A 13038-nucleotide genomic window follows, 5' to 3' on the forward strand; every position below is an offset into this window, starting at 1 on the left:
AAAAAACTGCTCTGATTTACCTGGTGACCAATCCCAGTCATAGAAAGAAAGAAAGAAAAAACACTGCCCTGATTTACTTGGTGACCAATCCCGGTCTTCAGTATTATAGAAAATGGATGGATGGATAGAATCCAGAAAAGTGCAACAAGGAACCACAACCCAACTTCCTGCTGGTGTCTACATAATCTTTATGCAAATACTTTATGCTATAAATATGCTGTATGAATGAAAATTGTGATCATTACCCCATTTGTTTACTTGTCAAATGTTACTGTGACACAAACATGATACATTTATAGAAATTTACTAGAATTTGATTGCACAATCATGTCCAACCATCTAGTCATGTGTACTGTGAACATTTTTGTCACACAAGATTTCACATATTTTTCTCATTGCTATTTTAAACATTTTTACAAGGGCTTGATGAGTTGCCACGTCAAATAAAGCTTCCATGTCTATATTTGTTATATGGGTGAGGAAGTGCAACTCAAAGACCGCAACAAAAACGCATGACACTTTCACGATGTAATTTTTAAACATCAGGCAATTTGATAAAGAACAGAGAGTAAACAGACTGTGTGATGCATTTCTAAATTCTAAAGGAGAGTAATGCCAAACTTTAAAAAACCTGAAAACACAATCTAATGAGATCTGTAACAAGACCTGTTGAAAGTCAATAATTCAACTGACAATAGCAAAGTCGTAGTCAAATAAGTCATCGAGTAAAATAGCTGACACCATGATTTCTGGGCATGAGTTGAGGCCTATTGCAGTTCGTTGAGTCTTGCTATTTTGTATTTGTGCGTTTGGTCTGTTCAATAAACTCCTAAAGGTGCATAATAATAATAATATAAAGTAGCTTTCCTTGCCGTCATGTAACGGCATTAAAAGCTCAAGAGTTTAGGTATTATATGCACAGCAAAAACAAAATAGTTATACTAGTATGCATTGAAATTTTTATTCTGTTCATTCCCAATGAAAAACGACACATTAAAAAATAAAACACAAAAGAACAATACAACAATAAAAACAATATTAAACAATTAAAAATGCTGCAAATAGGTGTTCTGTGTTATGAGTATGTCCTTGTGTTGTGTGCAGCTTGTCTGATTTATTGTGGAGCCTAATTGCCTGTGGGAAAAATATAAAACAAAAAAAAAACGTGACTGTACCACTATCCAGTACAGAACAAATCTCTTGGATTGGATAACAAAACTCTTGGATTGGATTACATAAGAGTATTTAAACTGTACATTGTATGGTGAATATTCTACACAGCCCATAAAACAGTCAACAACAATATTTAAAAGTCATTAAATTTATTGCCTCGGTGTTCTTCATGAGAAGTTCCAAAAATATTTCCCACACTACGTTTCCGTTCCCATTTTGCTCACTTCCTAATTTATTTTTTATTCATTTATTTTTCAATAAATGTAATTGTATTGTGGGAAATATAATTCACACCAAAGCATCTTAAAAATATTTGCCAGTATATTTACACCTCTGATTCAGTCACAAGTTTCGGTGGCATAGTCTTTTTCTGGTGAGTGAGTCATTGTGATGTCATTATTTAGCCTATGTGCTGATCCTTCCACGTTATTTGCGTCTGAGACGTCAGAGGAACTCACGCTGACCTTTGCACTCTCGCTGCAAAGTATGAAGGATTACGATTACGTGAGCATATTCATCTTTCAAGTTGCAGAATTGGTCCAGTCCTACCTGAATTTATAATCTGGAGGGAGACTCACACCCAACCTGTAGTCCTCCCTGGTTCTCACGATTTGCTTTTGAAGGTCCAACACGGAGAAGGTGCGACCATTGGACACGTAGCCCAAAAACATCAGCCGCCCCCGGATGTACATCTAACAGATTGATAGGAAAGATTAGGCAGGATTTCATTAGATAATGTAGGCATACAGTATAGGAAGTGTGATGTTGCTACATTAGAAAGAAAAATGAACAGTTCAACATCACATCCGAACAGGACAAATGTCATGCATTAACAAGCTAAATTTATGCTTTTAAATCATTATAACATAATTGTTATCACATTAAAGTATGAAAATGATTCCATTTCAACAATGTATTTTGGTTGCTAGTAAATATAAATTCCCGGGAAATTGTTGACGTAATACATGAACCGTGACGCATGAAGCAGAAGAATAAAATAAGTGAAAATAAAATCAATATAAATGCTAATCCCCGTGTGGAGTTTGCATGTTTTCTTCATGCCTGCGTGGGACTCCGGTTTCCTCCCACATCCCAAAAACATGCGTGTTAGGCTGATTGAATACTCCATATTGTCTGTGGGTATGTGTGAGTGTGTGTGTATGTGTGTGTGAATAGTTGCATGTCTCATTGTACCCTAGGATTAGCTGGCAACCAATTCAAGGTGTACCTCGCCTACTGCCCATAGTTAGTTGGGATAGGGTCAAACACCTCTGCAACAGTCGTGTGGATAAGCGACATGGAAAATGAATGAATAACATATATATATTTTACAAACATATATATATTACAGTTAATGTCTTCATTAGACTAAATATTAGAAAAGTACTTTTTTTTTCTCTGTACTTTCCCAAGTACAGATATTGCAAAATTATGCAAAGAAAGTCTACTTCTCTCAAACATACAAGTATTTTCCGTATAGATATTTGGACATTTACTTTTATGAATTTCAGTGGTTTATTCTTGTGTTATTTTTTTTAACGTAGAAAGTGTGAATACAAACAGTATACCAACAATGAATGTTCATGAATGCAATGGATAGAATATTTCATGCAGTGAAAGATGAAACGCTCATGTTCATCTTATGTCCAACGTCGTGAAATATTCTGTCCATTGCACAAATGAAAATATTATTTGACAACCGAAAATGCATCCATATAGCCGGCTAGCTATATAGAGGCTAGGGCTCAGCACGGGGTTCGTCAATATTGATTGGCGCATTCATGCAAGTAACATAGTGGCAGGGTTCTAAATGCTTTTACACATTAGCTAGTAGCAGCAGTCCTTTCCAAACACTCTCATCCCACGTATGAATCTACATTGCTTTTTCATTGTGGCACAAATAAGCCGTGATTTTTCTCATTTTAAGGAGGAAAGGGAGATTATAGCAGCCCTGAAAAGTAGTGGTGGGCGCATCGATACAAAATATTGATGTTATTAATACCAAGTCGGCATTGGTATGAGAAGGTGAGTTCAATATTTTCAATAGATCAATAGTTCCGCCCTTGTTTGCAATGCTGTGGTTTTAGCAACGAGGAAACCGCTAAGTCGCCGGACTCGCTGCCCCTTTGTCAGCGCAAAGCACAGCGCACTGTGGCAATCCTTGCTCTTGTGTGACGACATTGATTTTGCCCTGGTTCTAACCCCGGTAACACACTATAAACGTGAACGTCGCGTCAACGATCCCATCGCGATAACGCACCAGTGACGCTCAGCGTCAATTTCCATAGGACACGTTTCACGAGCAGCACGTCTGTGGAGCGGCTCGATGGGTTCACGCGAGGATTGCAAGATCGCGCGAGAATAGTGGGTATTTAAAGATAATAAAACAACAACCATTCGCCTTTCAGACCCCGCATATTGGCCAGCTTTCTTTTTGAAAGAAAGAAGAAAAAAGAAGTCATGTGCTAAAGCGAAAAGCAATCCCAATGACAAAGATTTTAACATGTATTTTACAAATTAAATGCCTCAATCATTTTTTTTTCTTTTGAACATTTTTCTAAGCTTTATTGATGGTTTCTCTCAAGTTAAAGCACCACGCAGAAATTAATCAATTTAATACTGTAGCAGGATTTGTGTATTATTCTTATTATTACAGGTGTTTTAGCTCATTTCAATGTATTTTATTTATGTGGGCTATCATTTATTTTATTATGTATTTGTTTTACAAATGTGATGTAGTATTCATTTATATTCTATATTTTATGTTGTATAATTTTAGTTCCTATGTGGATATTAGTTCCTACTTGTTTTTTTGTGGTAGGAAGGTTTTGTATTGAACACGGGGGTACTGATGCGTCGAGATTAAAAGCAGAGTTGATACTGTCCTGCTGTGTTGGTTATTATTATAGCAGACAAGATAGTAAACCAACAAGTTTACCCACAGCCTCAAGAGATCTGATGGACTCGAAAAGTAAGTGACGATTGCATATTATTTAGAAAATCGACCGGATCCACCGTATTTTTACACGAGGGACTTCCGGCCTGCACTAATCCTACCTAGTAGTATTGACGCATGGGGGGGCGCGTCTCGCGTCAAATAACAAACTCCGCGTTGAACGCTTCTAGGACACGTCCAACACGCGGCCGCACTGCGACTGGTGTGCATTGGCTGATTGACTTTAACGGCCATTTTTCACTGCGTTATCACGGGGGGATCGTTGACGCGACGTTCACGTTGCTGGTGTGTTACCGGGGTAAATGTTCACTAATAAAAAAGCAAAGATTAAAAAAAAAAATCAAGGTCCTCAAAAGTAATTGAGACTTGGCAATTCAATGATGCATTCACTCTATTTATTGAAAAGTATTGATATCTTGTGGCATATTAAAACTTTCTGCCTTTAAAGACACTCAAATTTACTATCGTACTCTCGGTGTCTCAGCAATTTTATCGGTATTGATGATACTGGCCCATATTTACTTTGTATTTGATCAATACCAAAATATGCAGTATTGCACACCACTAGTTTAATGGGCTTTGCAAGCATCTGCGAGAGTGATGAGTGTGCTATGACGTATCTCCGCACCCACGGACAACAGTTCCAACTATTGCTTGGTCAAGTTTCAAATTGCTCAGACTACGACATCATTGAAAATGATAGAAAGCAACCAATTAGATGACAAAAAATTCTTCAAATATCATACTATGAGCCATCGCTAGTGTTGAGGTAGTTACTAACCAGGATCATGCCGGCGGCGACATTGTGCCGATGCTGCAACAGGATGTTGTTAACTGGGCAGCCCAATGCTCCCGTGGACACTTCATACCTCACTAGACGGAAAGAATCCATCTGACACTGAAAGTGCAAACAAATTGTCCATTGTAAAAATTGGGACGTTAATGTATATCGATGGAATGTAAACTGTTTACTGGGTTTCATAATAAAGAAATGAAGCACAATATTGTCTGCATATTGATTTGTATTTTATTAGTCTTTTCAACTATTCTTTTTAATTAATGTATGTTGTTGCTTCTTCACCAGTACTATTCATGTGCTCACGCCTAGGTGTTGCTAATTTCCGAGTTCTCATACACATACCCTGTTTGCATAGGTAGGAAGCTTAAGCTAGGAAGCAAAAGAAAAGTGCCTATTTGTACATTTTTGTTCTTCCAGTGTTACTTTCAGCCAGACAGTAGATGTGTTTTATTTTTCATAAACAGAGATTTCTTCCCAACGTCTCCATTAGGACAGTCTGAAAATACTGGACATGTCTGAAAACAGCGACGAAAAGTAAAATGGGTATGACTACTTATTCCCTTTTCACCTGTGAAAACATGATAATGATAGACCCAGTATAGTGAATTTTACACATGTTGAGCATTTTCCTCATTAGGCGATAGCTTTTTAAAGTTAAGCACTTTTCCACCTCTGCTTAGTACGTTTTATGGGTGATTTTTATAGGAAAAAACCCTATGCTTCTACTTAAATAAAGTCGTATACTTTCGCTCCCCCCTCACCCTTGTGCCAAAGAACCACCGTCACCTGAGTACAAGGCATGGTTCTCTTCCTGTTGCTCCTGCGGTAGAGTTGCTGGATGGCATCCTGCTCCAGCGTGACACCCGGTTTAACGGGCAGGGTGACGACCACTACGAGAATCTGTTGGCTGTACTGCGGCTGACCTGTGATGAATGCGTCGTACTCTATGTCTAGCAGCACAGGCATCAGCGCCGTGCTGCAGCAACACCTCTTGGGTGCATTCTCTCTGAGCTGCTTGAGCATGGCTGCCCGGAGGAGCAGGGGGCACACAGTAAGAGGCACCGAGGGGACCAATCGCGAGTGCACAGGGAAGCGAGGAAGATTGATCAGACGTGAGTCGGGATGGTCTGGAAGGATCACTAACCTGGCAAAGGGGTCAGAAGATGAACAGAAAACGGACAACTCATGAGGCTGTGTTTGGAATTCACTGGTTCCATACTCAATTTATAGCTATTTTTTAAATAGTGAATTCACCAGTCAAATAACAGTTTTGGAAATCAGGAGTCACAATTTTTTTTTTTTCAAATCAAGAGTATTATTACTGATTCATTAATCGGATGAAGACTAATTTTGCATAGAATGCATAAAAAAATTTTTATTATTGTTTTTTCCTATTATTTAATGATGAATTAAAACCAGATTAGCAACAATTAAGTAATCACTCACCAAAATTTTGGAACTGAGAGCTGCTTAAAGTCTTAAAATGTTTTAAATTCAAAATCTGGATAATCAAGACTTTAAATTGTCTTACATTTAATGGAAAATTGCAGTAGGTATTAAATTTCCAGACAATGCATTTAATGCCAGGGAAATCAAACTTCTAATGATGTGCATTGGTTTTATTCATGGCCGTGCACTGAATGCGAGTTTGTTTTAATATGTTAATGTTATACGGTACGTTGTCCGCAACCTCAGCGTACGTCAGCGATTTGCGTTATCGCCATGATGCCATTTCCTGGTTGTTCGCAGTGGTAAAGTTGAGCGGGAAAATGCAGAGATGGAGAAGAGTAAATTTAATCAAAAATTGGACGGAAGACTGTTTATTTGGGAGGTGGTTGGCCCCTGGTGAAAATAACAACAGTGCCCTCTGCAAAGTATTGCAAAAAGACTTCTTCTTTAGGGACAATGGGGGTCAAAACTGTCGAATTGCACATGAGAGGAGAAAAACACCAGCATTCTGTGGCACCGGTTCTGTGTTTACAGTGAAAGAAAATACGTTTTTGTTTTTTTTCATCAGAAACTGTTGAATTATATTTTTAAGGTCTTAAAAATGTCTTTAAAAGTATTAAATTTGACTTCTAAAATGGTGCAAGAACCCTGGGCTATTCAACTTAATTTTCATGTTATTCAAACTCCAGTTCTAAATGACAATTAATTCTTAATGAATGGGCAACTATTTAGTTCCTTGTTTGTTCGGTCATCTGCATGACAAAGTCTGCAAAAATGTTGATTGCTGTTTTCTAAAGAAAAAAGCAGATGTTTGTAAATTTTTCATTTTGCTTAAGAGTAAAAGATAATCATTCTATTTTAATAGAAGCGCTACAGAAAGCAGAGAATATTTATTGTTGAAAGGCTGAAATTTGGATATTTGTAAAATTTGTAAGTTAAACAAGGTCTCTTAATGATAAATCAATTTTTAAAATCGTTGTCGAATAATTTGCTAAACGATTCATCGTTCATTACTTGATGAGTTGTGGCACCGATACTTAGCAATAAATTGGTGAGTGTACTGAACATTGGCTGAATGACACCAAACAGAGCCAGGGTCTTACTCCTGTTTGATGTTCCCATGGATGCGAAGCGGTCCGATTTGTATCATACTGTGCTCCTTGTTGTTCTTTGCAGGTCCCCTGAAACATTCAGAATACATTAATCTTCTTCAGTGACAACCTTTGTATACTGTTTTTCACACACAAACATTTCATTTTAAGTGTATTTTGCGACTAACATTGAACGTTACCTCGGCTTAGTTTGAGCTTCCCGAGGTGTTTTCTTTGCGGGCGGCTCCTGTTTCTCCTGCGCTTTGTCTTTGGTCTTAGCCAGCTTTACATTAGCTCGCTCAGGTTCAGACTTTTTAGCCCGTTTTTTCTGCTTGGCCTTCATAGCCATGGACTTCTTCTTGTCACAGCGCTTGATACCTGCTCGTGAGAACACACACACAGAGAGAACATTCTACCGTGAGCTTTTATGATTACAAGAGAGACTGGGCTGGAGACTGTCCGAACATGTACGACTGCACAATCTAATTATATCCAATACACGAGATACAGTGAACATCCATTTTATGGATTCCTCAGTCTTTTTTTTTTCCTCTAAGATTTTTACAGTATACACTACAGGGAAGAAAACATTTTCAGTTGAGCGCAAGGGTAACACACTTTGCTGTTTTATGTATGAAAATATACCCCAATAGTGCTGATAGCCCTTATATGTTGTTTCACAATATATGTTAGCAATTTGCTGTGCAAAATTATAAGATGTGAATGTGCATTTAAGTGTTAGAATAAACATTAAATTCTACTGATATGCCCTAATGCAGTGTGTACTGTATGTTTTAGTAGCAGTTGCTCATTTATGCGATAAATACCCGGGAGTTCTGCTAATTCCTGTTCCCCAATCTGTGTTGATTACACTTTAGCTTGCACACTTTTGGGTTTTTGCTATTTCTAATTGTCAACTTCAAATGGTGTGTAGAATAAACAGACTGAAGCAAGGTTTGGAAAGGCTAAAGAAATATTGAGGAACTCTAAGAAAGTTGTGCGATTGAGTACTTTTGATTTCCTCCAACGTATGATGATCAACTTCCATTTCTTGAAATGTTGTTTGAAGCATACTTTGTCAAGTGCATTTTAATGAGTTGGTGTATTTTATTAAGGTTAAATGTGGAAGGGGTGGGGACAAAATTTTAAATTATTGAATGCAGTGTCGTTAATTACGGCATTAGAGTAAAACGGCGTTTCTAAAGATTTTTTTTTTTTTGGTAGTGAGTAATCTAATTACTTTTGCCATCTTTGCAACGTCGTTACGATTACTGATGACTTGAAGGGGCGCGTTACTACAATTTGGTTGAATGAAGCGCAAGTTGTCTGATTTTGTCACACATCCACCTGCCTGCCTGCCCTGGAGAGTGAAGAACGGGAGGGGGGAGGAGGGAATGTGGTAGTGATGCTGTTGCAAATGTGATGATGAATGGCTAGGTGGCTCGGAGCGTTAGCATAGTATTCTATGTGTCTATTCTAATGTGGCGAACACTTTTTGCTATACCTGAACACACCTTGGGGCTGACGTCACAGTGAGATAGGTCGGTGCGGTAGAGATAGTACTTTCGTTTTCTTGAGAGCACAGTCAATTGCGGAGGACAATGGGCGTTTTGTGCTGGATAGGTTCTTAAATGATAAAAACCTGACGAAGCTGGCGATTGCCTTGGCGATGTTACCACAATAATAATTGTCACCTTAACTTAGAAAGACTGACGAACGGTGGTCGGAAAAGGACCGTGGAGCTGTATTGTTGAGCCTGTTCACATGCGCACCCCACGCTCATATTTTTCTATAATTTGCATCTTCATTTCAAAGGTAAGCATCGCTTTTTTCCTTGTTTCACCAACTGTACCAACTTTTTTGAAACCTGTGTTGATTTCTCACACAAGAAAATCCACCATGCGTTCGTTTGTGGTGCTGTCATATCGTCGTATTTCGAGCATATCGTCGGATGTAGAAACAAATGACGAGTCAAATTTTACGTCGGATGTCGAAAAGATCGTCTGTCAAAGAGGTACCACTGTACTCTTACAATGAGGTAATTGAGTTACTAACTCAATTATTTTTTTGGGAGAAGTAATTTGTAACTGTAACTAATTACTTTATTAAAGTAAGATTAACATCACGAATATATCCCCACAATAACCTTGTTTTTACTGTAGATTAAAAACCAGCATGAAGCAACAGCTACCGGTGGCGGTGCGATAATATTTCAGCCAAGCGTCCATGAGATCTCGCACTTTCAGCCGAAGATTGGTCATCTCGCCCACCACCTGACATCCTCTCCTCCAGCGTGCAATCACCGTTCCCTCTGTCACTGGGAGAATCTGGTCAGGCTCCTATGGGAGAGATTTTTTTTTTTATTTATCATGATTGCAATTGTCAGCCTTAACTAATTTAACCCTGATCATTGACAGTTTTTGCATTTAAAATATGGGATCTGCTATATATCAAATCAGACAATCTAGAAAACTAAGGGAAACACTGGGAGAAATGCAGAGCCCGGAATTTAACCCTTTTAGTCACAGATCTGAGGCAGATGTGAAACCAAGTCAGTCAGAGAATATCTATGGCTTATTCTTTACACCACAAATTGTTTTTCTTCGTATTTACATGTGCACACTATAAAGCCAACAATTATATATTTTTAAAACAGGGGTGTCCAATCTATTCCACATAGGGCCACAGTAGGTGCTGGATTTCATTTCAACAGAACAAGACACACTTTTATCACCAATCTGGTGTTTTACAATTGTAATCAGTTGATTGCAGTCAAGTGCTGCTCAGACACGTAAAACCAGAACCCACAGCGGCCCTTGAGGACCGGTTTTGGACACCCCTGTTTTAAGGTATTTATGAGAAAAATATACATAAATTACTATAAGATCTGTATTTTAAAGCATACCTGACTATAAGCCCCGCTGCCTACATTTCAAAACAACAACAAAAAAATCTATACATACGCTGCACCACACCTGGCTATAAGACGCAGGCGTCAAAGTCTTAATAGGAGATATTTACACAGAGAGAGGTTCTACAGAAACATTTTGATTGAACAAAAATACATTTATTAGCCAAATTAACATCAACATGCTGAGTTGTGTCCTCCTCATTTGCATGCAGTGGCATGTCACAAGGGGGAGCCAGATGGCACAAGTCCCACTTGTGTTCTTCGGGGAAACCTGAAACCATAAAATCGACTACCTTTACAAAACAGGTCACCTAAACGAACAATAAACAAAAAAGAAATATACACTTTACCTTGTCTTCTAAGCTTGAAGCAGACGAAGTCGTCTTAAAAATCCAACAATAGCATCTGATTAATTCAGGGCTAACGGCTATCTGCACTAGCCCTAGCATAGAAGCTTTGCTGTAGTGTCAACAAGACATGGAAAAACTTATGCATGCATTCGTTTTCAGCAGATTGGACTACTGCAACGGTATATTTACAGGTCTTGATAAAAAATCAGTCAGGAAGCTGCAGCTAGTACAGAATGCTGCAGCCAGAGTCCTCACAAATACAAGGAAGCTGGACCACATTACACCGGTTTTGAAATCGCTACACTGGCTTCCAGTGAGTCAAAGGATAGACTATAAAATACTACTGCTCGTCTACAAAACACTTAATGGCCTTGGACCAAAATACATGCTTGACTTGTTAGATTCCTATGAGACATCTAGACCCCTAAGGTCGTCTGGAACGGGTCTTCTGCATGTTCCAAGAACCAGAACCAAGCAGGGTGAGGCAGCATTTAGTTATTATGCTCCTCACCTCTGGAACAAGTTACCCGAACGTCTGAAGTATGCTCAAACCGTTAGCTCCTTTAAATCAGGGCTAAAAACGCTTTTGTTTAGCACTGCATATCCATAACTGTCTATATATTTCAATCTACCTGCCTTCTATTCCTCTTGTGCATATCTCCATTGCTGATTTCAATGATTATTATTAGTAGTAGTTTTGGCTTTATTTCTATTTTTGTTTTATTTTCATTTATTTATTTTTATTCTGTGATTAAATGCGATCTTTTGTCTTGGTTTTTACGTTGTGTTGATTTAAATGTGATTTTTATGGTTTTCATGTGATGTAAAGCACTTTGAATTGCCTTGTGTTGAATTGTGCTATATAAATAAATTTGCCTTGCCTTGCCTTGCCTAGCCATACTGTGGCTATCTGTCTTCTTTAAAAGTGTAAAAACACCCACAGATAGACTTGAACTATTCTTCTGTAATGGCATTAAGCATCAGATGGAGTCTTCATTAGCAATAAAGTTCTCTTAAGTACTGGTTGTTCAGCACTAGGATAGTGTCCTCGTCGCAACAAAGAGTGGCTATCCGGTTGGCAAGCCTTGTAACTGCCTGGAAAAATTTGGATATCGATTGTGTAAAAATATGTCCAACCACAGACTCTACCATCAGTTGAGAAGACAGCTCCCACTGACATTGCAACACACCTTCGCGTACGGAGCCGACCCAGGCAGATCGGTGAGTTGGCTTTCACTGTGATAAACTCAAACACACGCTGCGTTCTAACGCCAGATTTAGGTGGAATTAGGACAAAGGTTTTACTGCATACAAGCAGGCAACAGTGTCTCGAGAGTGATTCGAGTGATTTGGTCGAGGACTCAAGGTAATTATTTTTATTAAAAATAGCACCATGCATGCACTTTGAAACATCTCGAATATCTATCGAAATTAAGCGATTTAAGCATATATTTACAAATATTTTGAACTTAAAAAGCTCTTTGTTTTGTGACGGCCGCCATGTTGGATTTTGTATCTCTACACAATAGTGGAATTCAACCTAAATAAGTTGTGATTGTGTAAAGAATAATGCTGACTTGTGCAAAGTGGCTATTTTGGGCAAAAACGTTTATGATGTTAAATGTTGCTATTGATCCTGAAAATATAGGTGATTATCTCTGCATTTGGGCATTTTTGTGCAACAAGCACAAAATTTGAGAATTTTATAGCCATTTTAAGTTTTTTATACTTGTTTAAAAAATTATTAATCAGGATTTTTTTAGGGAACGACTTTGAATTTTTTGATGTCGCTGCTCATGGAGACTCATATATGCCTAAGGGAGGTGTCTGTTTTGGTCTTAGTTTACTAGCGGGTTTGTTTTTGAAAATATTTGAATTTTAGGTTTTTGAAAATAAGCTCCATACGGATCGGCCCCAAACTCCGTGTCCAATCAACTGATAGTGAAGTCTATGGTCTAACCTTCCATGGTGGCCTTAAATAGTTCTTCTATAGCGGCACCAATGGTAATCTCTTGACAACAAGTCACAATGTAGGCTACATGAAAAAAACTTGTCTTCTCACAAACAGGGTTTTCGGAACTGTACCAGAAGTCAAGAATCTACTCTGTCTGAGGGTGCTTTGGAGACTGAGCGGGCGCAGGTACACTTAACTCAAAATTCTTCTTCTTCTTAACTCAATAGTATTATTGTAACATATGCAAGGAAGTTGCCAGTTTCATCAGGTTTTTAATCATTTGTTTCAGTACTTGTGCAACACAACACGGCTACTGTCTGCCGTAGCCAACGGCAACAACTTCCCCATCTTCCGC

The 13038-nt window shown here is 38.3% G+C and overlaps 2 protein-coding genes across 9 annotated transcripts in view; one reads left to right on the top strand and one right to left on the bottom strand.

The window, feature by feature from the left end:
• Positions 1-13038, top strand: part of LOC130916085 (methionine aminopeptidase 2-like) — a 49700-nt gene that overhangs the window by 2519 nt on the left and 34143 nt on the right. The window contains exons 2-3 of one of the 7 annotated variants that reach the window (XM_057836487.1): positions 9631-9798; positions 12798-12869. The exons of 4 other annotated variants lie outside the window; for them this stretch is intronic. The gene's annotated coding sequence lies outside the window, so the exon portion shown is untranslated. The remainder of the gene's footprint in view (positions 1-9630; positions 9799-12797; positions 12870-13038) is intronic. 2 more of the 7 variants (XM_057836488.1, XM_057836489.1) reach the window with 2 other exon arrangements.
• Positions 322-13038, bottom strand: part of LOC130916083 (uncharacterized protein C3orf20-like) — a 30835-nt gene continuing 18118 nt past the window's right edge. The window contains exons 10-16 of one of the 2 annotated variants that reach the window (XM_057836483.1): positions 9660-9807; positions 7669-7846; positions 7481-7558; positions 5715-6072; positions 4911-5027; positions 1723-1865; positions 322-1650 (exon numbers count right to left, since the gene is read on the bottom strand). In XM_057836483.1, coding sequence (XP_057692466.1) covers positions 1512-1650; positions 1723-1865; positions 4911-5027; positions 5715-6072; positions 7481-7558; positions 7669-7846; positions 9660-9807 — 1161 coding nt within the window. In that variant the 3' untranslated portion in view covers positions 322-1511. The remainder of the gene's footprint in view (positions 1651-1722; positions 1866-4910; positions 5028-5714; positions 6073-7480; positions 7559-7668; positions 7847-9659; positions 9808-13038) is intronic. The other variant, XM_057836482.1, reaches the window with a different exon arrangement.

Source organism: Corythoichthys intestinalis, chromosome 5 (assembly GCF_030265065.1).
Source record: "Corythoichthys intestinalis isolate RoL2023-P3 chromosome 5, ASM3026506v1, whole genome shotgun sequence".
Lineage (NCBI taxonomy): Eukaryota > Metazoa > Chordata > Actinopteri > Syngnathiformes > Syngnathidae > Corythoichthys > Corythoichthys intestinalis.